Source organism: Pristiophorus japonicus, chromosome 3 (assembly GCF_044704955.1).
Source record: "Pristiophorus japonicus isolate sPriJap1 chromosome 3, sPriJap1.hap1, whole genome shotgun sequence".
NCBI lineage: Eukaryota > Metazoa > Chordata > Chondrichthyes > Pristiophoridae > Pristiophorus > Pristiophorus japonicus.
In genome coordinates this window covers 238892449-238915614 of record NC_091979.1, presented here as the reverse complement: position 1 = coordinate 238915614, position 23166 = coordinate 238892449, and the positions used below count along the sequence as shown (strand labels likewise).

The 23166-nt window shown below is 49.5% G+C and overlaps 1 protein-coding gene across 1 annotated transcript in view; it reads left to right on the top strand.

Moving 5' to 3' along the window:
* crtac1b (cartilage acidic protein 1b) overlaps window positions 1-23166 on the top strand; it is a 479177-nt gene that overhangs the window by 174776 nt on the left and 281235 nt on the right. The window contains exon 4 of the mRNA XM_070873946.1: window positions 21849-22005. Coding sequence (XP_070730047.1) covers window positions 21849-22005 — 157 coding nt within the window. The remainder of the gene's footprint in view (window positions 1-21848; window positions 22006-23166) is intronic.

Genomic DNA, 23166 nt, shown 5'->3' with positions numbered 1-23166 from the left:
ATGAGAGGGTTGTCCTATGAGGAGAGATTAAGTAGATTGGGCCTTTACTCTGGAGTTTAGAAGAATGAGAGGTTATCTCCTTGAAACATACACTATTCTGAGGTGAATTGACAGGGTAGATACTGAGAGGTTGTTTCCTCCTGGCTGGAGAGTGTAGAACCAGGGGGCACAGTCTCAGAAAAAGGGGTCAGCCATTTAAGACAGAGATGAGGAGGAATTTCTTCACTCAGAGGGTGATGAATCTTTGGAATTCTCTGCCGCAGAGGGCTGTGGATGCTGAGTCTCTGACTATATTTAATGCTAAGATAAATAGATTTTTGGACTCTTGGGGAATCAAGGGATATGGCGGGAAAGTGGAGTTGAGGTGGAAAAGATCAACCAATGATCTTATTGAATGTCGGAGCAGGCTCGAGGGGCCGTGTGGCCTACTCCTGCTGTTCTTATGTTCCCATTAAGCGGCACGGCTGCGCATTACTCTGGAGGTCTTGCACAGGCCGGTTACTGGAAATTTGAAAAACAAATGAGGGGTTATATTGGTGTGGGGTAAAGCCACGTGACCCAGAGTGACTCCGGTGGGAGCTGTTTGTTTTATGGTCACTGGCAAGGCCAGCATTTATTGCCCATCCTAATTGCCCGTGGTCGTGAATTGCCTTCTATGAACTTTTGCAGTCCATGCTGTAAGGCGCGTATGTTTTACAGTCTCCCTTGATTCTTTGACCTCGGGACTTATAGGGGAAAAGGACAACACATGGCACAAAATTTAGGCTTAACCTCAGTTTTATTATGCAGAAAAACTAACTCAAACTACAGAACCAGACTTCTGAGAAAAATCGACTGAAGATATATAATCACCATTCCTGGTTCCTGCATGAGGAAAAGAGTGTTCGAAGACCATGCCCTAAAATCTACCACCAAGCTCATGGTCTACAAGGCTGTAGTAATACCCGCTCTCCTGTATGGATCAGAGGCATGGACGATGCACAGAAGACACCTCAAGTCGCTGGAGATATATCACCAATGGTGTCTCTGCAAGGTCCTGCAAATCCCCTGGGAGGACAGGCGCACCAACATCAGTGTCCTCGTCCAGGCTAACATCCCCAGCATTGAAGCACTGGCCACACTCAATCAGCTTCGCTGGGCAGGCCACATAGTTCGTATGCCAGACACGAGACTCCCTAAACAAATGCTCTATGCGGAGCTCCTTCACGGCAAACGAACCAAAGGTGGCAGCAGAAACGTTACAAGGACACCCTCAAAGCCTCCCTGATAAAATGCAACATCACCACTGGGAGTCCTTGGCCAAAGACCGCCCAAGATGGAGAAAGTGCATCCAGGAGGGCGTTGAGCTCTTCGAATTTCAATGGCGAGAGCGTGAAGAGGTCAAGCGCAGGCAGCGGAAGGAGTGTGCGGCAAACCAGTCCCACCCACCCCTTCCCTCAACGAATATCTGCCCACCTGTGACAGGGACTGTGGCTCTTGTATTGGAGTGTTCAACCACCAAAGGACTCACTTCAGGAGTGGAAGCAAGTCTTCCTCAATTCCGAGGGACTGCCTATGATAATTCCTGGTTGTAGCCATTGTAAGTTGGTGGTCGCTGGTTCCGTGATTGGTTAGTTATTCTTCTGGCCGTTCCCTGCAGAGCTGTTCCTTCTGCGTACGTTCCGTACCTTGCTTCGGTACCACGCTTCCTTTACCCCGCCGAACGATGATGTACGATTGCTGGTGGGTTTACGTGTACCCTTCTTCTACGTCCGTCTGTCTGTTCTGTCTTCTGAGCTGCTTCGAGCTCGCATATTTATATCCACGTAATGGCTGATCTCTCGCCAATGCAGTTTCTGATAATGTGTTTGCATCGATACGTTGTTTTGTGGCTATGACACCCTCAAAGTGCAACATCCCCACTGACACCTGGAAGTCCCTGGCCAAAGACCGCCCTAATTGGACGAAGTCCATCCAGGAGGACCCTGAGCACCTCGAGTCTCATCGCCGAGAGCATGCAGAAATCAAGCGCAGGCTGCGGAAAGAGCGTGCGGCAAACCAGACTCCCCACCCACCCTTTCCCTCAACACGTGATGGGGACTGTGGTTCTCGTATTGGACTGTTCAGCCACCTAAGGGTTCATTTTAAGAGTGGAAGCAAATCTTCCTCGATTCCGAGGGACTGCCTATGATGATGATGATGATGATGATGATGTTTTGTGGTGATCCTGGTTGATTGACTACAGTAATGGACTCTACTGTTCCCAGTTTTCACACGGAGTCTGCGAGGCTTAAAAATGACTCCCCATCTTCACACCTCGTTCCCCATAACTTGCACCTGGGGTGATTCCTTTGTTGTCCGGTCTTCTTGCAGACTTGGCGTCTCCAGTGAGCTTGTTTCCCTGCTTCCCCCCCACTCCCCCCTGCCCCGCCCCACCCTGCCCCTGTCGGCCAATCAAGTTCAGGGCCTCATCAGTTAACTTATGAAAAATGTAACAACTCCATTGTTGTTACGCATAAATTCAGTCTGGTCCCTGACCACAGAGTGTCCTGAATTGGGGTGAGTCACCACCTGCCCTCAGGATGGCGCCTTTTTGCTCCCATTGTCCAGTTAAATTCCAAAAGCTTGTATTAAACTCCAAAAGCTTGTATTAATCAATTTTTAGTTCATGGTCCCCGTCTGTGTTTTTCTGAAGATTTGTAACCTTACAGTGCGACAAAAGCTTATTGCTGTTTTTGGCAACTGTTTGGTACAGCTGAGTGGCTCGCTGGGCCATTTCAGAGGGCAGTCAACCATTACTGTGGGGTCTGGAGTCACATGTAGGCCAGACCAGGTTTGGGCAGCAGATTTTCTTCCCTAAAGGACATTAGTGAAGCAGATGTTTTTTTTGCCACAATCTGATAGTTTCATGCTCACCCTTACTGACACTAGCTTTTTCAATTGCAAATTTATTGAATTAGATTCCCCAGCTGTCTGTGGTGGGATTTGAACTCACGTCACCAAGATCATTGGTCCCGGCCTCTGCATTACGAGAGCAGTAACATAACCACTGTGTTCAGGTGCCCCAGAACGTTGACTGGTCACCGAGCCAACCGGCCCTAGGACAACAGCTGCTCTCGCTTAATTACAAAGGAAGGCTTCATTTTGGACAAAAATAAATGCTGTACGACAAAACAGAAAGATTATTCAACATTTTTTAATCAGACATAATTTTTTGACTAGACAATGGGGGGGATATTTTGCGCAAAAAATTACTCCCGTTAGAATCTGCATCCCCTTAAAAGCTGTTAATGTGGTAATTAAAATTCTAATTCACCCAGTTATTGTAACGACATAGTGTTTCATTATGATGCAAATTGATATTGCCCTTGTAATTAGTATTAATGAAAATATAAAAGGATTCTGCTTATTGCTTTGCTAATGCAACTTAAATTAAATGGAACAAGATGTGTTATGATCGGAAATACCCTCGTGAATGCAGTCATTAAGTGTGTGGTGTGGTGGGACCCTTGCCCCAGCGGAATCTCCCAGCAGAGACCCCTCACTGAAAGGAACACACGTCTTGTGTTTCCTGCTGCTGAATCTCATTTCCAAAGGGAGACGCGGGAGTCCCATTGTGGATGCCTGTTTTTCCCAAGAGGGGTTTGTTTCTCTGTGGTAAGCCACTACCTGCAGTTGGGGATGGAATAAATCCCAGCTCCGAGATGTCATCATCATCATTACGATAGGCGGTCCCTCGAACGAGGATGACTTGCTTCCACACCAAAAGGGGCGAGTTCACAGATGTTTCAATGGAGGACCCGATATTCCAGGTCCAGAACTCCAGGGGTGGAAGATGCCTGTGCGTGGATTTTTTTAACATGGGGTGACCATTGCACACCAGCCACCACAAGGGCTTGACAGAGCTAGTTCTTTATCCAGTGGCAAGGGTTGAACCAGGACAACTGGAGACCTGCTCTGCTGCACGGACCTAGTGCCCACACATATCGTAGTGTGGGCTGGCCTGTGCTGCCCCTGGGCCCTTGGCTCTTCTGGGCCCCGCACCCTCATTTGTCACACCTCCACCACGATCTCTCGACGTTCCTCCGCCACAAACATTCATACTCAAACTTTAGCTATCCGAATCACAGGAGGTGAGGAGACCATTCCTGAATCCCAGTCCTCCTGTTTGCATTCTTCCTGGTTCTCCGCCGTTGAGCGGTTCGATACGTTTCCGAGATGTGAATCTCCGGGGAGTCTCACATATTGCGGGAGCCTTCCATTCAGACAGGATGCTTTGTTCTCCTTACCCCTGCTGTGTTGAGGCTTTGCTGCGCTTCCTACACTGCGGCAGTAACCACATGTTAAAGAGCTGCAGAGCGCTTTGCGATGTCCCGAGGTCCTGAAAGCTGCGATAGAAAATGCAAGTCCTTTCCTTCTTCAAAACAAGGATGCGGGAATCTGAAATAAAAACAGAAAATGCTGGAAACCTCAGTGGGTCAGGCAGCATCTGCGGAAAGAAAAATAGAGTTAACGTTTCAGGTCTGTGACCCTTCGTACATCGCTGCCCATATTTCTTTTTACAACCCCCCCCCGCACTCCCTTTTTTATCTGTTTCTCAGGGCAGCTGCCGATGATTCCGCCATTCACGCCCCATCTAGACTCATCTTTAATTTCTTAACTTGTCCCCTGACCATCTCTTTTTTGTCCATCGTCTCTCGGTGGCCGAAATTGCCCCTTTCTGAAAGAGGTGGTGACGGTGCGGACAGCCTTCGACACTCGCTCGCTGCGCAGTTGCAGCTTTGCCTTCATTTAATTTTTTTAGGGGGGGGAGGCATGGACACTCTTGTCCCAGCTGGTGCTCCCGGCCCCCACCGACCCCATACCGACCATCGGCGACCCCCCCCCTTTCCGCTCCACGAGGGACATTGCCCCGGGGGAGCAGAGCAGCCGCCCCTCGGAGCCCTGACAGCTTCCCCCCGCATTGCTTAAAGGGGAGGGCGCCTTTTCATTGTCAGAGTCGACTCCGAGGTTGGCCCGAACCATGGGGGCCACAGGTTCAGCCGGGACGCCAATGGGCAGCCCCGACAAACCCCCCCCCCCCACCATGGGTATGGCTGCTGGCCCGGCCAAAACCCTCCCTGGTGGCCCAGTGGGTGTCACTAACGTGGCTGCAGAGTTTAGGGCGGCCCGTCCTTTTAGCTGAATGGGGAGGGAGGTTACTACGAGACAGCTCCACGCCAACTTCCACCCCGAACACTGCCCGGAATAATTTTTTTTTTTTACAGAGCTCAATTTCACTCCACTCTCCACCCCCTGGATTGGGGCAGAGAAAAATCATTTAAAAAAACAATGAGTGCGTCTCCTTAATCTCTCGTGCCTCCCATCCTATCACAGACCCTTCCCTTTTGTTCTTTCCTCCCCTCCCGCCTTTCCCTGCCCCGTCACTTGCTTAAGAAGTTGTTACATCTTGAATTTTTCCAGTTCTGACAAAAGGTCATGATAGGTCCTTACTACACAGTATAAATGCACACGAGTTCCCATGCTTGAGAGAAGGTCAGTCTGTGACCTGTCCTTTATTCCTTAGCACTCAAGTGATGGAAGTGGGTGGAGCTTCCCCTTTTATATCTGAAGGTCGAGGTTAGGAGTGTCTCCCACAAGTTCACCACCTAGTGGTCAGTGTTCTCACAGTGGACAACTTAGGTCAGTTTATACATGGGTTACAATGCTGGTTGAATACATGACATTACCTCCCCCCCCAAAGTCTTATTGGGATCACAGGTTGAGTCTCTCTGGTGGTTTACGCTCCCTTGTAGAGCGCCTGAGTTGGGGCTTCGGTTGTTGGGTGCTGGCCTGAGTGTCTGCTGTTTGCAGTGCCTCAGGCCTGTCTGGACTACCCACAGTGACTGGGCTCTCCTCCCTTTGGTTGCTGTGTTCGGTCACCTGTGGTGGAGTGAACTCTACATTGTGTTCTTCCTCTGCTTCTTCTATGGGGTTGCTGAACCTCCTTTTTGTTTGATCCACATGTTTGCGGCAGATTTGTCCATTGGTAAGTTTAACTACCAGAATCCTATTTCCCTCTTTAGAAACCACAGTGCCTGTGAGCCATTTGGGCCCTGCAGCGTAGTTGAGGACAAAAACAGGGTCATTTACATCAATACATCGCGCCCTCGCATTCCTGTCATGTTAGTCATATTGTGGCTGCTCTCGACAATTTCTTTCATGGTGGGGTGTATAAGGGATAACCGGGTTTTGAGCGTCCTTTTCATTAGCTGCTCTGCGGGTGGAACCCCTGTGAGCGAGTGTGGTTGGGATCTATTGGCCAACAGGAGGCGTGATAAGCGGGTTTGTAGGGAACCCCCTTGTATTCTGATCATCCCCTGTTTGATTATCTGCACTGCTCGTACTGCCTGGCCGTTTGAGGCCGGCTTGAACAGTGCCGTTCTGACATGGTTGATTCCATTGCCTGCCATGAAGTCCTGGAATTCAGTGCTTGTGAAGCACGGGCCATTGTCGCTGACCAAGATGTCCGGTAGACCGTGGGCGGCGAACATTGCCCGTAGACTTTCTACCATGGCAGAGGATGTGCTTGAATTTAAAATGTCACACTCGATCCATTTGGAGTAGGTGTCTATGACAACCAAAAACATTTTTCCTATGAAAGGACCTGCGTAGTCCACATGGATGCGTGACCAAGGCTTGGCGGGCCATGGCCAGGGACTAAGAGGGGCTTCCCTGGGCGCATTGCCCAGCTGGGCACACGTGTTGCACCTGCGAACACAAAGTTCCAGATCTGCGTCTATCCCTGGCCACCAAACGTGTGAGCTGGCAATTGCCTTCATCGTGACAATGCCTAGGTGCTCATTGTGGAGTTCTCTGATGAACACCTCTCTGCCCATCTGGGGCATGACTACGCGGTTTCCCCACAGTAGGCAATCGGCCTGAATCGAGAGTTCATCCTTGCGCCTGTGAAATGGTTTAAATTTCTCAGGGCATGCCCTGTATGTGGCTGCCCAGTCCCCATTCAGGACACATTTCTTGACTAGAGACAATAGCGGGTCTCTATTTGTCCAGACTTTAATCTGACGGGCTGTCACGGGTGAGCCTTCGCTTCCGAAATCTTCAACAGCCATGACCATTTCAGCAGCATGCTCAGTAGCCCCCTCAGTGGTGGCTAGTGGGAGCCTGCTGAGTGCATCGGCGCAGTTTTCGGTGCCTGGTCTGTGCCGAATTGTGTAGTCATAGGCGGCTAATGTGAGTGCCCACCTCTGTATGCGGGCCGATGCGTTTGCATTTATGGCCTTGTTGTCGGCCAAAAGGGACGTTAGGGGTTTGTGATCTGTCTCCAGCTCAAATTTCCTGCCAAACAGGTACTGGTGCATTTTCTTTACCGCATATACACACGCGAGCGCCTCCTTTTCTACCATCTCGTAGCCCCTTTCTGCTGGGACAGACTTCTGGAGGCATAAGCTACCGGCTATAACTGACCCTTGACATTGACATGCTGCAACACACACCCGACACCATAGGACGACGCATCGAACGTTAAAACATGTTTCTTACATGGGTCATATAACGTTAACAGATTGTTGGAACATAACAAATTGCGTGCTCTATTAAAAGCCCTTTTCTGGCTGTCCCCCCAGACCCATTCGCGACCTTTGCGTAGAAGCACGTGTTGCGGCTCTAGCAGCGTGCTCAATTTGAGAAGAAAGTTACTAAAATAGTTCAGGAGCCCCAGGAATGAACACAGCTCCGTCGTGTTACGGGGTCTGGGTGCTCTCTGGATCGCTTACGTCTTGGACGCAGTAGGGTTGATCCCGTCTGCTGCTACCCTCATCCCGAGGAATTCTACCTCTGGAGCTAGGAAGACGCACTTCGCCTTTTTCAGTCGCAGCCCTACCCGGTCCAGTCTGCGTAGCACCTCCTCCAGGTTGTGGAGGTGTTCTTCAGTATCGTAACCCGTAATGAGGAGGCTTTCCATATTTCGTTGGAAGATCGCGGCGGCCGAGCGAATCCCGAACGGACATCTGTTGTACTCAAACAACCCCTTGTGTGTCGTGATGGTGGTCAGCTTCTTCGACTCACTCGCCAGCTCCTGGGTCATGTAAGCTGAGGTCAGGTCCAATTTTGAAAAAAGTTTGCCACCGGATAGCGTTGCAAAGAGGTCCTTCGCTCTCGGTAGCGGGTCCTGGTCTTGGAGTGACACCCGATTGATGGTGGCCTTGTAATCGCCACATATCCTGACCGACCCATCCGCCTTGAGCACCGGCACAATCGGGCTCGCCCAGTCACTGAATTCGACTGGCGAGATGATGCCTTCCCTCAGCAGGCGGTCCAATTCGCCTTCTATCTTTTCCCGCATCACGTACGGCATCGCTCTGGCTTTGTGGTGTACTGGCCTGGTGTCCGGGTTTATGTGAATCATTACCTTGGCCCCCATGAAAGTGCCAACTCTGGGTTGAAATAATGAGTCAAATTTGTCCAGGATCTGTGAGCATGATACTCGCTCCACAGATGAAATTGCATTGACATCGGCCCATTTCCATTTCATGACAGCAAGCCAACTCCTCCCCAGTAGTGCGGGACCGTCCCCTGGGACAATCCAGAGTGGCAGTCTATTCTCCGAATCTTTGTGGGTCACGACTACCGTGGCGCTGCATAGCACCGGAATGATCTGCTTTGTGTAAGTCCGTAACTGTGCGTCAATCGGCGATAATTTTGGCCTCCTGGCCTTGGACGCCCACAACTTTTCGAACTGTTTGATACCCATCAGGGACTGTCTAGCTCCATTGATACTGGGATGCCATTGAGGAGCACTTTCATCATTATCGGTGGCGTCCTGGTGTATGAACTATATACGTGCTCCACATGAACTCGCTGAATTTCAGCTTCCAGCGATTTCCCCCAGCATTCATTTCTGCAATTTCTGCAATTTCTGCAGGTATTTTGCCCACCTCTGCAAACTCCGGCTGAGTGTGTGCCTCCACGCCTCCAACATGAGCTGCTGTTTGAAACAAAAGGTCCCTTGCCAGTTGATCGTCCCTGACTGCCCATGTTATTGCCCTTGAGTGCGCCATTAACAGGTGTTGATGGCCCCATTACTGGCCGCATTGTCCCTTGCAATGGCGTGAATCGCCGTTCAGCTTGCCATTGTCTCTGTCGAACTCCCCCTCTGGGTTCGACTACATGTTGGGGCATGCCTGACTGCCCTTTTCTGCCTGGAGAACTGTGTGCTGCTTTAACAATGTTGAATCTCTGTCCCAACCATTCCTGAACACAGTACCTCTCGTCTGTTCTGCTAGTGGCCATGCTCGCGTGATTTAAATCCCAGTTTCTTGTCGCCATTGATAGGTCCTTACTATACAGTATAAATGCACACGAGGCCCATGCTTGAGAGAAGGTCAGTCTGTGACCTGTCCTTTATTCCTTAGCACTCAAGTGATGGAAGTGGGTGGAGCTTCCCCTTTTATATCTGAAGATCGAGGTTAGGAGTGTCTCCCACAAGTTCACCACCTAGTGGTCAGTGTTCTCACAGTGTACAACTTAGGTCAGTTTATACATGGGTTACAATGCTGGTTGAATACATGACAGGTCAGAGACCTAAAACATTGCCCCTATTCCTGTCCCTCTTGCTTTCTCTCCAGACCCACAGCCGAGTCATGGGAGCATTTAGCTAGTAATAGTGGGTAAGGCAAAAGTAGAAATGTGACCTATGAAGCAGCGCTACAATACTCATCTTGGTAAACAAAAAAAATCCCTTTTTACAACATTCAACATTCCGCAAATGACGAAAGTGAAAGATTAAAGACGTCGGTCTAAAAAAATCCTATTCAGCAGTTCATCATTTCGGATATTCCTACCCCAAATCCTATGTAATCCATAGGATAACCCATGGATCCTGGAAGCAAGCAGCCACACTGTCAGAGCGGGAGGGCAGGACTACATCGTTCATCAACTGAGCTGGCAACATAAAAAAGGAATTGATTCAAAGGAGAGCTTTGAAAATCATTCTTCTTGATTGTGATTTTGAACAGGCATTACAGCAGCATAACAACCAGAAATTGGATGACAGATGTGCCTATCTCCGCAAACATTTTTTATAGAGCTGCAAGACCTGTCACGTAAATTGCATAACTCCGACGGTGAAGGATGTGGGACACAGTTGCTGAGTGCCCTGAATATGAATCGGAAGTAATTAGTGCCATGGCATGAAGGGGGATATCAGCCATGGTTTTGCTCAGTCGTTCCACCGCTCACCCTCGGAGCACGGGATGTTGCTTCTCCTCCCCGCCCCAGCGACGTCAGCTGTGGCTCAGTGGGTACCACTCTCGCCTCTGAGTCAAAAGGTTGTGGGTTCAAGTCAGACTCCAGGGACTTGAGCACAAAAAAATCTAGGCTGACACTCCCAGTGCAGTGCTGAGGGAGCGCCGCACTGTCGGAGGTGCCGTCTTTCGGATGAGACGTTAAACCGAGGGCCCGTCTGCTCTCTCAGGTGGACATAAAAGATACCGCGGCACTATTTCGAAGAATAGCAGAGGAGTTATCCTCGGTGTCCTGGGGCTAATTTTTATCCCTCAATCAACATAACAAAAATAGATTATCTGGGTCATTATCGCATTGTTGTTTGTGGGAGCTTGCTGTGCGCAAATTGGCTGCCGCGTTTCCCACATTACAACAGCGACTACACTCCAAAAGTATTTCATTGGCTGTAAAGCGCTTTGAGGCGGCCGATGGTCAGGCAAGGTGTTGCATAAATCCAAGTCTTTCTTTTATTGGTGGGATAGCTGGAGCTGTTGCCAGTGGTGGGAGTGGGGGTGGGGGCTCACATGCAGCGGGGAGCGCATCAGTCCCTCAAGCACGGCACACTCGGTGTCGGCTGGGTTTGGGGTGAGCGACACCTCCACATCACACACCAGAGCCGCTCGCTGCCTCTCGCTTGAAGGCACATGTGAGGGGACCGAGCTAGCTGTATGATTGATAAGATGGCTGTCGCTGTGATTTTTCTTTTCTTTTCTTCTTCGACTCCGTGTAATCTCACAGTTGCTGTAAAACCACATGAGTTGAGTGCCTGAAGATAAATCATGCGATTGGAGATTGATCCAGTGTCCCGCATGATGACTTGTATCCATTAATCCCTGCATCGTTGCCAGTGGGGGCAACGACTGGTGCTGCAGTACGGTCCACTAAGCGCACTGTAGCCTGCTTATAGTTCATGGTCTACAGGGCTGTACTAATACCCGCCCTCCTGTATGGCTCAGAAACATGGACCATATAAAGTAGACACCTCAAGTCGCTGGAGAAATATCACCAACGATGTCTCCGCAAGATCCCCCGGGAGGACAGATGCACCAACATTAGCGTCCTTGACCAGGCCAACATCCCCAGCATCGAAGCACTGACCACACTTGATCAGCCCACCCACCCTTTCCCTCAACGACTATCTGTCCCACCTGTGACAGGGACTGTGGTTCTCATATTGGACTGTTCAGCCACCTAAGGACTCATTTTAAGAGTGGAAGCAAGTCTTCCTCGATTCCGAGGGACTGCCGATGATGATGATGAGAGCTCGTTAAAGTGCTCGTGCTTCATGTGAGGCGAGATAATGGGCCGGTCTTTCGCTTTCATTGTCTGCGATTTTTTCGGCGTTGCAGCTGATTTTCCACCCGGCGTGAGTTTCCACGTAAGTTTTTAAATGTTATCGCCCACATCTGAAGCCGCCCGCCAGGACCAAACCGCCCACGTGCAACGCTGAGAACAACCGCCAGGGCGTACGTTTGGCCTCAACCGCCGACGTCCAGATCGCCGAGAGACCCGTCCTGTAAAAGCTGCTTTAACAGGGCGGTAAGGGGGGACACTGCAAGGAAAGATAAGTTAAAGATTCTTTAATTATTTTTTTAACATTTAAAATCGTCGATCAGGGTTACAACTGTCTTGGGAATGCTTTGTATGGTCTTATTTTTTTTAATGAAAATTAAAAAAAACATTTTCCCTCCCTAGACCCAACCGCAGCCTCGGACCATATTTTATGCTTACCGTCTATTCCGGTAACGACCGCCCATGTTGCTAACTTTCCATTTATCCGCCGAGAACACCACCGACAATGAGTGTGTAACGTCCATTTTCTCACCAGGCGATTAGGTTTACTTACTTTAAACTTAAAAATGGAAATTCTCGCCAGCTTTTCTCGCTGAGCGTTAATGGTGCTTCTCAGCGGGCAATCGGGCATTGAGGGCCTTTAGGGAGAGTCTGGCCCAATGCATGTCAACAAGTTGCTCAACCTTGGGGCTGCTGCTAAGCTTAAGGTGTCCTTTGACCTGACACACCTTCAGCAGTTCTGACACCCTCGATCCAACTTAATATAGGGCAGGGGCGGGAGTCTCTTGAGGGGGTCACACAGCATTGGGTTCTGGGCATTGCACCCCAGGAAGGATATATTGACCTTGGCTGGGAGTGCAGCGCAGATGCATCAGGACTACGAGGGTGAAGTTATGAGTTCAGGATGCATAGACTAGGCTCGTAGTCCCTTGAGTCCTCGTAGGACTGCTCCTGGGCCTGGCGAAGGTGGCCATCAACCGCTCCAGGCAGCGGGCAGTCAAGAGGATCGTTTAGCCCCACTGCCTGCCTCTCTTCCGTGGTTACATCCGAGCCAGGGTGTCCCTGGAGATGGAGTACGCGGTGTCCACCGGTACGCTCGCGGCCTTCCGCGAGAGGTGGGCGTCGGAGGGACGGAGTGCATCATCACCCCCGGCAACCAAATTTTGATTTGAATTAAATTTACTGCCACAAGTTAATTTTTTATTGTGTCGGGTTTAGTGCCCACCCCCCCCCCCCCCCGTTAATCAGGGGGCACTTGTATAAATTGTGTTTTTGGTGCCCTCAAAAATAGTTGTATTCTCTTGAGTTTCGAAGATGAAGGGGTTTGAGATGATTAAAGGATTTTGATAGGGTAGATGAAGAAAACAAATTCCTCTGGTGGGGGGTCACAAATGAGGGGATCATAACCTTAAAATTAGAGCCAGGCCGATCAGGAGAGAAATCAGGAAACACTTCTTCCCACAGTGGGTCGTGGAAATCTGGACCTCTCTCCCACAAAAAGCTGTGGAAGCGCGGCTCACTTGACAGTTTTGAGACCGTGATCAGTAGATTTTTGTTGGGTAGGGATAGCAGGGTATCTGGAGCAAAGGTGGTAAAGTGGAGTTTGGGGTGCAGATCAGCCATAACAGAATAGGCTCGAAGGGCTGAACGGCCTCCTCTAGTTGCTAATATTGCTACGGTTCAGTGTGTAGGTTTTGTAGATTCGACGTTACGATCTGTGCTTCATCGCATCTCACTCTCATAGGCAGTCCCTCGTAATCGAGAAAGACTTGCTTCCACTTTTAAAATGAGTCCTTAGGTGGCTGAACAGTTCAATACGAGAACCACAGTCCCTGTCACAGGTGGGACAGATAGTCGTTGAGGGAAGGGGTGGATGGGACTGGTTTGCCGCACGCTCTTTCCGCTGCCTGCACTTGATTTCTGCATGCTCTCGGCGATGACCCTCGAGGTGCTCAGCGCCCTTCCGGATGCACTTCCTCCACTTAGGGCGGTCTTTGGCCAGGGACTCCCAGGTGTCGGTGGGGATGTTGCACTTTATCAAGGAGGCTTTGAGGGTATCCTTGTAACGTTTCCTCTGCCCACCTTTGGCTCGTTTACCGTGAAGGAGTTCCGAGTAGAGCGCTTGCTTTGGGAGTCTCATGTCTGGCATGCGGACAATGTGACCAGCGGAACTTATCAAGTGATCAAAATCCTACAAGCACCTTGGGAGGACAGACGCATCAACATTAACGTCCTCGACCAGGCCAACATCCCCAGCATTGAGGCACTGACCACACTTGATCTGTGCTTAATTAAATGAACGCAGCTGTGGTGGTTGGTTGGGGGTGCCACAATGAGCCTTGGTTTCCAGGCTCGGTGTCTCTGTAGAATTCCCATTTCTCGCCCAGTGACCTCTGCTGGGAAGTGCATGTATAGGAGGATATCAGACTCGGGGTCAAATAGCCTCATTGAGTCGATTGGGCCTCTAATCGCTGGAGTTTATAAGAATGAGAGGTGATCTCATTGCAACGTATACGATTCTGAAGGGGGTTGACAGGGTGGATGCTGAGAGGTTGTTTCCCTCTGGCTGGGGAGTCTAGAAGCAGGGGTCACAGTCTTAGGATAAGGGGTCGGCCATTTAACACTGAGATGAGGAGAAATGTCTTCACTCGGAGGGTTGTTAATCTTTGGAATTCCCTGCTCCAGAGGGCTGTGGATGCTGAATTGTTGAGTATATTCAAGGCTCAGATCGATAGATTTTTGGACTCTTGAAGAATCAAAGGATTTGGGGATAGTGAGGGAAGGTGGATTTGAGGTAGAAGATCAGCCATGATTTTATTGAATGGCGGAGCAGGCTCAAGGGGCCGTATGGCCCACTCCTGCTGCTAATTCTTATGTTCATATAGGTGCACACTAATCACAGGGTCGTACCCTAGCATGAGCGAGGAGAGAAGGGGGTGAATCAAAACATTTTTTTGCCGAGGTGTCCGCTGTGGCTCAGTGGGCAGCACTCTCGCCTCTGAGTCAGAAGATTGTGGGTTCAAGACCCACTCTAGAGACTTGAGCATAAAATCTTGACTGACTGAGGGAGTGCTACACTGTCGGAGGTGCCGTCTTTTGGATGAGATGTTAAACCGAGGCCCCGTCTGCTCTCTCAGGTGGATGTAAAAGATCCCATGGCCACTATTGTGAAGAAGAGCAGGGGAGTTACTTACCCCTGATGTCCTGGGACCAATATTAATCCTTCAACCAACATCACTGAAACAGATTATCTGGTCATGGTTGGCTGTTTGTGGGAGCTTGTTATGCGCAAAATTGGCTGCCACGTTTCCCACATTACAACAACGACTACATTTTGAAGAAGTGCTTAATTGGCTGCAAAGCACTCTGAGAGTTCCTGAGGTTGTAGAAGGCGTTCTTTCTTATTGATAATGGTTGCAGGGACGTGAGCAATTAACACTGTCCCCCCCCCGCCTCCAGCCCTCTTCGCCTCTCCCCAGGTCCTGGGTTGCACAGTTATCTTTCTGTACGACACGTTAGCTGGAAGACAGATTGTGCAGCCTGGTATCTGACACTTGCCGTTACGATCCCCTACATTTCCCACTAATTGGGACGGCACGGCTTGCAGTGAGCACTCGAATGTCCGTTCATTATCCTCCCTACCTGCCATGGCCCACGTACTGGATTCCTCTCCACAGCTCAACCTGTCAGCCCTGTAACCTCTTGACTCCAGGGGCGGGGGGGCTGACACATCCCCGATGGTAAATGCTTGAAGTGCCGAGCTATTACATTCCATTCGTGGCGGCAATTGCCAAGTTCATCAAAAAAAATGATCATCTCCGATCGGGCAGGAGCAGATGTTCGTTAAGTGGAGTGGAATTCTTATCAGAGATTAATGTGACAATCCGATCTTGGGTACACGGTTTTGATTAGAAGCTTCAACCTAATGCAGAGTGACAGATGCAGGCTGCCTCTGCCAGTTGTACAAGCGCAGACAACTCTGTGCATGTGCGAGTTTTCACAAGGTGTTCATTCAAGTCCGGTAATTTGTGTGGAAATCTCAGGAAAGGGGCGAAAGTCCGCCTCACAGAATGTGTCTGATAGCTCCCGCTAATTACATGCGTTTGGGGCTTTATCTCAAGGGGGAAGATATCGTATTCCTTCAGTGGCTGGAGAGTCCAGAACCAGGTGTCACAGTCTCAGGATAGGGGGGTCAGAAGAACATAAGAAATAGGAGCTGCAGTCGGCCCCTCGAGCCTGCTCTGCCATTCAGTGAGATCATGGTTGATCTTCGACCTCAACTCCACTTACCCGCCCAATCCCCATATCCCTTGATTCCCTTAATATCCAAAAATCTATCGATCTCAGTCTTGAATATACTCAACGACTGAGCCTCCACAGCCCTCTGGGGTAGAGAATTCCAAAGATTCACCACCCTCTGAGTGAAGAAATTTCTCCTCATCTCAGTCCTAAATGGCCGACTCCTTATTCTGAGACTGCTGTGACCCCTGGTTCTAGACACCCCAGCCAGGGGAAACATCCTCCCTGCATCTACCCTGTCAAGCCCTTTGTATGTTTCAGTGAGACGGAGATGAGGAGGAATTTCTTCACTCAGTGAGTGATGAATCTTCAGAATTCTCTACCCCAGAGGGCTGTGGAGGCTCAGTCATTGAGTTTATTCAAGACTGAGATCGATAGATTTTTGGATATTAAGGGACTCAAGGGATATGAGGAGAGTGCAGGAAAGTGGAGTTGAGGTTTACGATCAGCCATGATCTCATTGAATGGCGGAGCAGGCTCGAGGGGCCGTATGGCCGACTCCTGCTCCTGTTTCTTATGTTCATTGAGTGTGGAAACAAGCCATAAAATATTGTCTGTGTTGGGTTAGCTAATCCCGGCCTCCTCCTGAGGTCCATCACAGGTGCCAGTCTTCAGCCAATTCGATTCACTCCACTTGATATCAAGAAACGGCTGAGTGCACTGGATACAGCAAACGTTATGGGCCCTGACAACATCCTGGCTGTCGTGCTGAAGACTTGTGCTCCAGAGCTAGCCCCGCCTCTAGCCAAGCTGTTCCAGTACAGCTACAACACTGACGTCTACCCAACAATGTGGAAAAACTACCCAGGTATGTCCTGTCCACAAAACGCAGGACAAATCCAATTTGGCCAGTTACCGCCCCATCAGTCTACTCTCAATCATCAGCAAAGTGATGGAAGGTGTCGTCAACAGTGCTATCAAGTGGCGCTTACTCACCAATCAGACCATCAGCAGGCCGGGGCCATTGGAGGGAGCAGCATGCGGCAGCCTACCACTGCAGGGAGCAGCGCGTGCTGCTGCAGGAGGGCAACGGCTGCGAAGCCAGGTCACTGATTGCAGTGCGGGCAGGCACAGCAGGAGGGGCGAAGGAGCGGCAAGAGTTTGCAGAGCGAAGTGATCGGGCCCCAGGAGAGGCGTGAGTTCGGGGCTTAGAAGAGGTGAGGGCCCAGGGGCAGCACGGGCCAGCCCACACTGCGACATGTGTGCGCACTAGGTCTGTGCAGCAGAGCTGGTCTCCAGTTGTCTCGGTTAACCCTTGCTACTGGACCAAGACCTAGCTCTGTCAAGCTCGTGTGGTGGCTGATGTGCAACGGCCACCACAGGTTAAAAAAATCCACGCACAGGCATCTTCCAGCCTTCAAGATCGGGATCTAGAATATTAGGTCCTTCATTGGAACACTTGTGAGCTCATCCCTTTTTGGCATGGAAGCAAGTCATCCTCGTGGAAGCAAGTCATCCTCACTTCGAGGGACTGCCTATGATGATGACTCACCAATAACCTGCTCACCGATGCTCAGTTTGGGTTCTGTCAGGACCACTCGGCTCCAGACCTCATTACAGCCGAGGTCCAATCATGGACAAAAGAGCTGAATTCCAGAAGTGAGGTGAGAGTGACTGCCCTTGACATCAAGGCAGCATTTGACCGAGTGTGGCATCAAGGAGCCCTAGTTGAAGTCAGTGGGGATCAGAGGGAAAACTCTCCACTGGCCAGAGTCATACCTAGCACAAAGGAAGATGGTTGTGGTTGTTGGAGGCTAATCATCCCAGCCCCCGGACATCGCTGCAGGAGTTCCTCGGGGCAGTGTCCTAGGCCTAACCATCTTCAGCTGTTTCATCAATGACCTTCCCTCCATCATAAGGTCAGAAGTGGGGATGTTCACTGATGAATGCAGTGTTCAGTGCAATTCTCAGTTAGCTGGTATAAAGCCCCGAACCCCTCGATTAGATTCCAGCCTGCAACTCACTCCCGGGTATCTGTTATTCTATATATAAACCCACAAACCCGTCGATTAGATTCTAGCCTGTAACTCACTCTCGGGTATCCGTTATTCTATATATAAACCCCTTAAACCCTTGATTAGATTCCAGCCTGTAACTCACTCCCGGGTATCTGTTATTTTATACATAAACCCCCTGAACCCCTCGATTAGATTCCAGCCTGTAACTCACTCCCGGGTATCTGTTATTCTATACATAAACCCCCCGAACCCCTCGATTAGATTCCAGCCTGTAACTCACTCCCGGGAATCTGTTATTCTATATATAAATCCCCGAACCGCTCGATTAGATTCCAGCCTGTAACTCACTCCCAGGTATCCGTTATTCTATATTTAAACCCCCTGAATCCCTCGATTAGATTCCAGCCTGTAACTCACTCCCAGGTATCCGTTATTCTATATTTAAACCCCCTGAATCCCTCGATTAGATTCCAGCCTGTAACTCACTCCTGAGTATCTGTTATTCTGTTTATAAACCCCCCGAACCCTCAATTAGATTCCAGCCTGTAACTCACTCCTGGGTATCTGTTATTCTATATATAAACCCCCCGAACCCCTCGATTAGATGCCAGCCTGTAACTCACTCCCGAGTATCTGTTATTCTATATAAAACCCCACAATCCCCTCGATTAGCTTCCAGCCTGTAACTCACTCCCAGGTATCCGTTATTCTAGATTTAAACCCCCTGAATCCTTCGATTAGATTCCAGCCTGTAACTCACTCCTGGGTATCTATTATTCTATATATAACCCCCCCGAACTCCTCAAATAGATTCCAGCCTCTAATTCACAACCGGGTATCTGTTATTCTATATATAAAACCCCCGAACCCTCCAATTAGATTCCAGCATGTAACTCACTCCCGAGTATCCATTATTCTACATATAAAACCCCCTGAACCCCTCGATTAGATTCCAGCCTGTAACTCACTCCTGGGTATCTGTTATTCTATATATAAGCCCCCCAAACCCCTCAATTAGATTCCAGCCTGTAACTCACTCCCCGGTATCTGTTATTCTATATATAACCGCCCCCCCCCCCCCCACTGAAACCCTTGATTAGATTCCAGCCTGTTACTCACTCTGGGTATCTGTTATTCTATATATAACCGCACCTCCCCCCCCACCCCCCAAAACCCTCGATTAGATTCCAGCCTGTTACTCACTCTGGGTATCTGTTATTCTATATATAAACCCACCAAACCCCTCAATTAGATTCCAGCCTATAACTCACTCCCAGGTTTCCATTATCCTATATATAAACTCCCAGAACCCCTCGATTAGATTCCAGGTTGTAACTCCCTCCTGGGTATCTGTTATTCTATATATAAAACCCCCGAATCCCTCGATTAGGTTCCAGCCTGTAACTCACTCCTTGGTATCCCTTATTCTATATATAAACCCCCCGAACCCCCCGATTAGATTCCAGCCTTTAACTCACTCCCTGGTATCTGTCACTCTATATCTAAACCCCCTGAACCCCTCGATTAGATTCCAGCCTGTAACTCACTCCCAGGTATCCGTTATTCTAAATATAAACTCCCCGAACCCCTCAATTAGATTCCAGGTTGTAACTCCCTACTGGGTATCTGTTATTCTATATATAAAACCCCCGAATCCCTCGATTAGGTTCCAGCCTGTAACTCACTCCTTGGTATCCCTTATTCTATATCTAAACCCCCCCGAACCCCTCGATTTGATTCCAGCCTGTAACTCACTCCCAGGTATCTGTTATTCTATATTTAAACCCCCCGAACCTCTCGATTAGATTCCAACCTGTTACTCGCTCCCGGGTTTCCATGATTCTATATATAAACCCCTTAACCCCTTGAGTAGATTCCAGACTGTAACTCACTCCCAGGTATCTGTTATTTATATAGAAACTCACCGAAACCCTCGATTAGATTCCAGCCTGTAACTCGCTCCCGGGTATCTGTTATCCTATATATAACGCCCCCCCCGCCCCCCACCCGGAGCCCCTCGATTAGATTCAAGCCTGTAACTCACTCACGGGTATCTGTTATTCTATATATAAACCTCCCGAACAGCTCAATTAGATCTCAGCCTGTTACTCACTCCTGTGTATCCGTTATTCTATATATATCCCACCGAGCCCCTCGATTAGATTCCAGCCTGTTACTCACTCCCGAGAATCTGTTATTCTATATATAAACCCCCCAAACTCCCTGATTAGATTCCAGCCTGTAACTCACTCGATCATAAGTCCTTGAGGCCGAAATTGCCCCCCCCCCCCCGACCCCCCGCCTCCAGACGAAACAGTCGGTGCACTCACCGATCCAGCAGTTTTTTTCTCCACCCAATCCATGGGCCGGTGATATTCAGCTCTTTGGCTTATATTTCCGGTCGGTGTGGGGTTTGGGTGGGGTCAGCCCGTGCCCGACGGGATGGCAGTATGGGCGGTGCGGAAACCCATTCCTGGCACTCCCGACCCGGGGACAATGTAGGACGGGGTCAGCCCACCCGTCCGCTCCCCCCAGTCAATGAGGCCTCTCCGCTCCAGTGCTACCTCTTATCAGCCCCCGATATTTTTACATCTAATATTGGTCTTTCTAATGTAACTAGTCAGTAGCTGTATGTTAAGTGCTGAATAAAGTGGAACCTCAGAAGATTTTGGCTTATTCTTTGGAATAGAAACATAGAAACATAGAAAATAGGAGCAGTAGTAGGCCATTCGGCCCTTCAAGCCTGCACCGCCATTCAATATGATCTTGGCTGATCCTCTACCTCAACACCATATTCCCGCTTTTTCCTCATACCCCTTGATGTCTTTTGATTCTAGAAATCTATCTATCTCCCTCTTAAATATATTTAGTGATTTGGCCTCCACAGCCTTCTATGATAGAGAATTCCACAGGTTCACCACCCTCTGAGTGAAAACATTTCTCCTCATCTCAGTACTAAATTTCCTACCCCGTATCCTGATACTGTGACCCTTTGTTCTAGACTTCCCAGGCAGGGGAAACATCCTCCCCGCATCCAGTCTGTCCAACCCAGTCAGAATTTTATACGTTTCAATGCGATCCCCTCTCATTCTTCTAAACTCTAGTGAATACAGGCCAAGTCGACCCAATCTCTCCTCATACGACAGAATTCTCTACCCCAGAGGGTGTGGATGATCAATCGTTGAGTATATTCAAGGCTGAGATCGATAGATTTTTGGACAGTAAGGGAATCAAAGGATATGGGGATTGGGCGGGAAAGTGGAGCTGAGGTCAAAGATTAGCTATGGTTTATTGAATGGCAGAGCAGGCTTGAGGGGCGGTATGGCCAACTCCTGCTCCTGTTTCTTCTGAGTCTTAGGTATTTTGAACAATCTAGACTTCTGTAGAGCGGAACTGCGCGAATGTTACCTCCATTGAGAACTGTGCTGTGTCATTGTATCGACCAAGTCAAAGGGCCCCTCAGCCTTGGCAGTGCCGTTGCTTTAGAGGCAGTTCAGAGAAGGCTCACTAGGTTGATTCCGGGGATGAGGGGGTTGACTTATGAGGAAAGGTTGAGTAGGTTGGGCTCTACTCATTGGAATTCAGAAGAATGAGAGGTGATCTTATCGAAACGTATAAGATTATGAGGGGGCTTGACAAGGTGGATGCAGAGAGAATGTTTCCACTGATGGGGGAGACTAGAACTAGAGGGCATAATCTTAAAATAAGGGGCTGCCCATTTAAAACTGAGATGAGGAGAAATTTATTTTCTCAGAGGGTTGTAAATCTGTGGAATTCGTGCCTCAGAGAGCTGTGGAAGCTGGGACATTGAATGAATTTAAGACAGAAATAGACTGTTTCTTAACCGGTAAGGAAATAAGGGGTTATGGGGAGCGGGCAGGGAAGTGGACCTGAGTCCATGATCAGATCAGCCATGATCTTATTGAATGGCGGAGCAGGTTCGAGGGGCCGTATGGCCTACACCTGCTCCTATTTCTTATGTTCTTATTATAACATTACCGCTGCTCTCACTCGCTGTTTCTTTCTGTTTCACAGGGCTCCGGGAAGTATTCTGTTTACGTGGCCAACTATGCTCGTGGCAACATGGGTGCCAACGCTCTGATCGAAATGGACGAAGGCGCCAGCAACGTGTCAATGGGGATTGTCGCCCTTTCCAATGTCGCCACAGAGGCAGGAGTCAGCAAGTACACAGGTAAGAGGCCTCACGAGGCATTTTAACGTCAGCACCCATCGCGGGCGGTCCTTTACCGTTGCGTTAAAGCTCGAGGGGGCAGCGGAGCAGAAGCGACTGTTTAAATCTGTGTTGGAACCTCCATTGATTAAAGCTTGCTTCAACTTTTCAACTTTTCAACTTTGACGTGGGTCGGTCCATCCCAAATCCTCGGATACTTTGTCGCTTTCTCCCCCTTCATGTTATCTCTTCATTTTCCTGGCGTGAAAAAAAGAAAGCCTTGCATTTATATAGCGCCTTTCACGACCACCGGATGTCTCAAAGCACTTTATAGTCAATGAAGTACTTTTGAAGTGTAGTCACTGTTGTAAAGTGGGTAACGTGGCATCCAATTTGTGCACAGCAAGCTCCCACAAACAGCAATGTGATAATGACCAGATAATCTGTTTTTTAATGATGTTGGTTGAGGGATAAATGTTGGCCGCTGGACACCGGAGATAACTCCCCTGCTCTTCTTCAAAATAGTGACATGGGTCTTTTATGTCCACCTGATGTTGGTTGAGGGATAAATATTGACCCCATGACAACGGAGATAACTCCCCTGCTCTTCTTCAAAATAGTGACACGGGATATTTTATGTCCACTGAAGGAGCAGATGGGGCCTCGGTTTAACGTCTCATCCGAAAGACGGCACCTCCGACAGTGTGGCACTCCCTCAGCACTGCCCTGGGAGTGTCGGACTGGATTGATGTGCTCAAGCCCCTGGAGTGGGTAAGTCGGTCGATGTGCTGTTGATGCTCCTCGACAGTGAGGCTCCAACCTTCCTCACGATGTACTTGAGCAGTGCCATGAAGGGGCAGGGACCCATTGTGCCAGATCTCTCCATCCCTTGCCATCACCCCGGGACGTCCGCACCTTCCTCCACGGCCGAGTTAGGGGGGGTGGAGGGCAAGGTCAAAGGGCAGGCTCGGGAATGAAGTGGGGGCGCATTCCCGGACCATTTGCCTCCTTTCTCTTCAGATTTTCCTGGTGTGTCTGAAAACAGGAGCGTTAGAAGAAGCTCGTGTTAGACTTGCACTTGACCCCTGCACCACTCCCACCCTGGCCCCCTCTTTTGGAGTCAGCAAAAAGAAAGACTTGAACTTCTATCGCGCCTTTCCGAACACCCCAAAGCACTTTTTG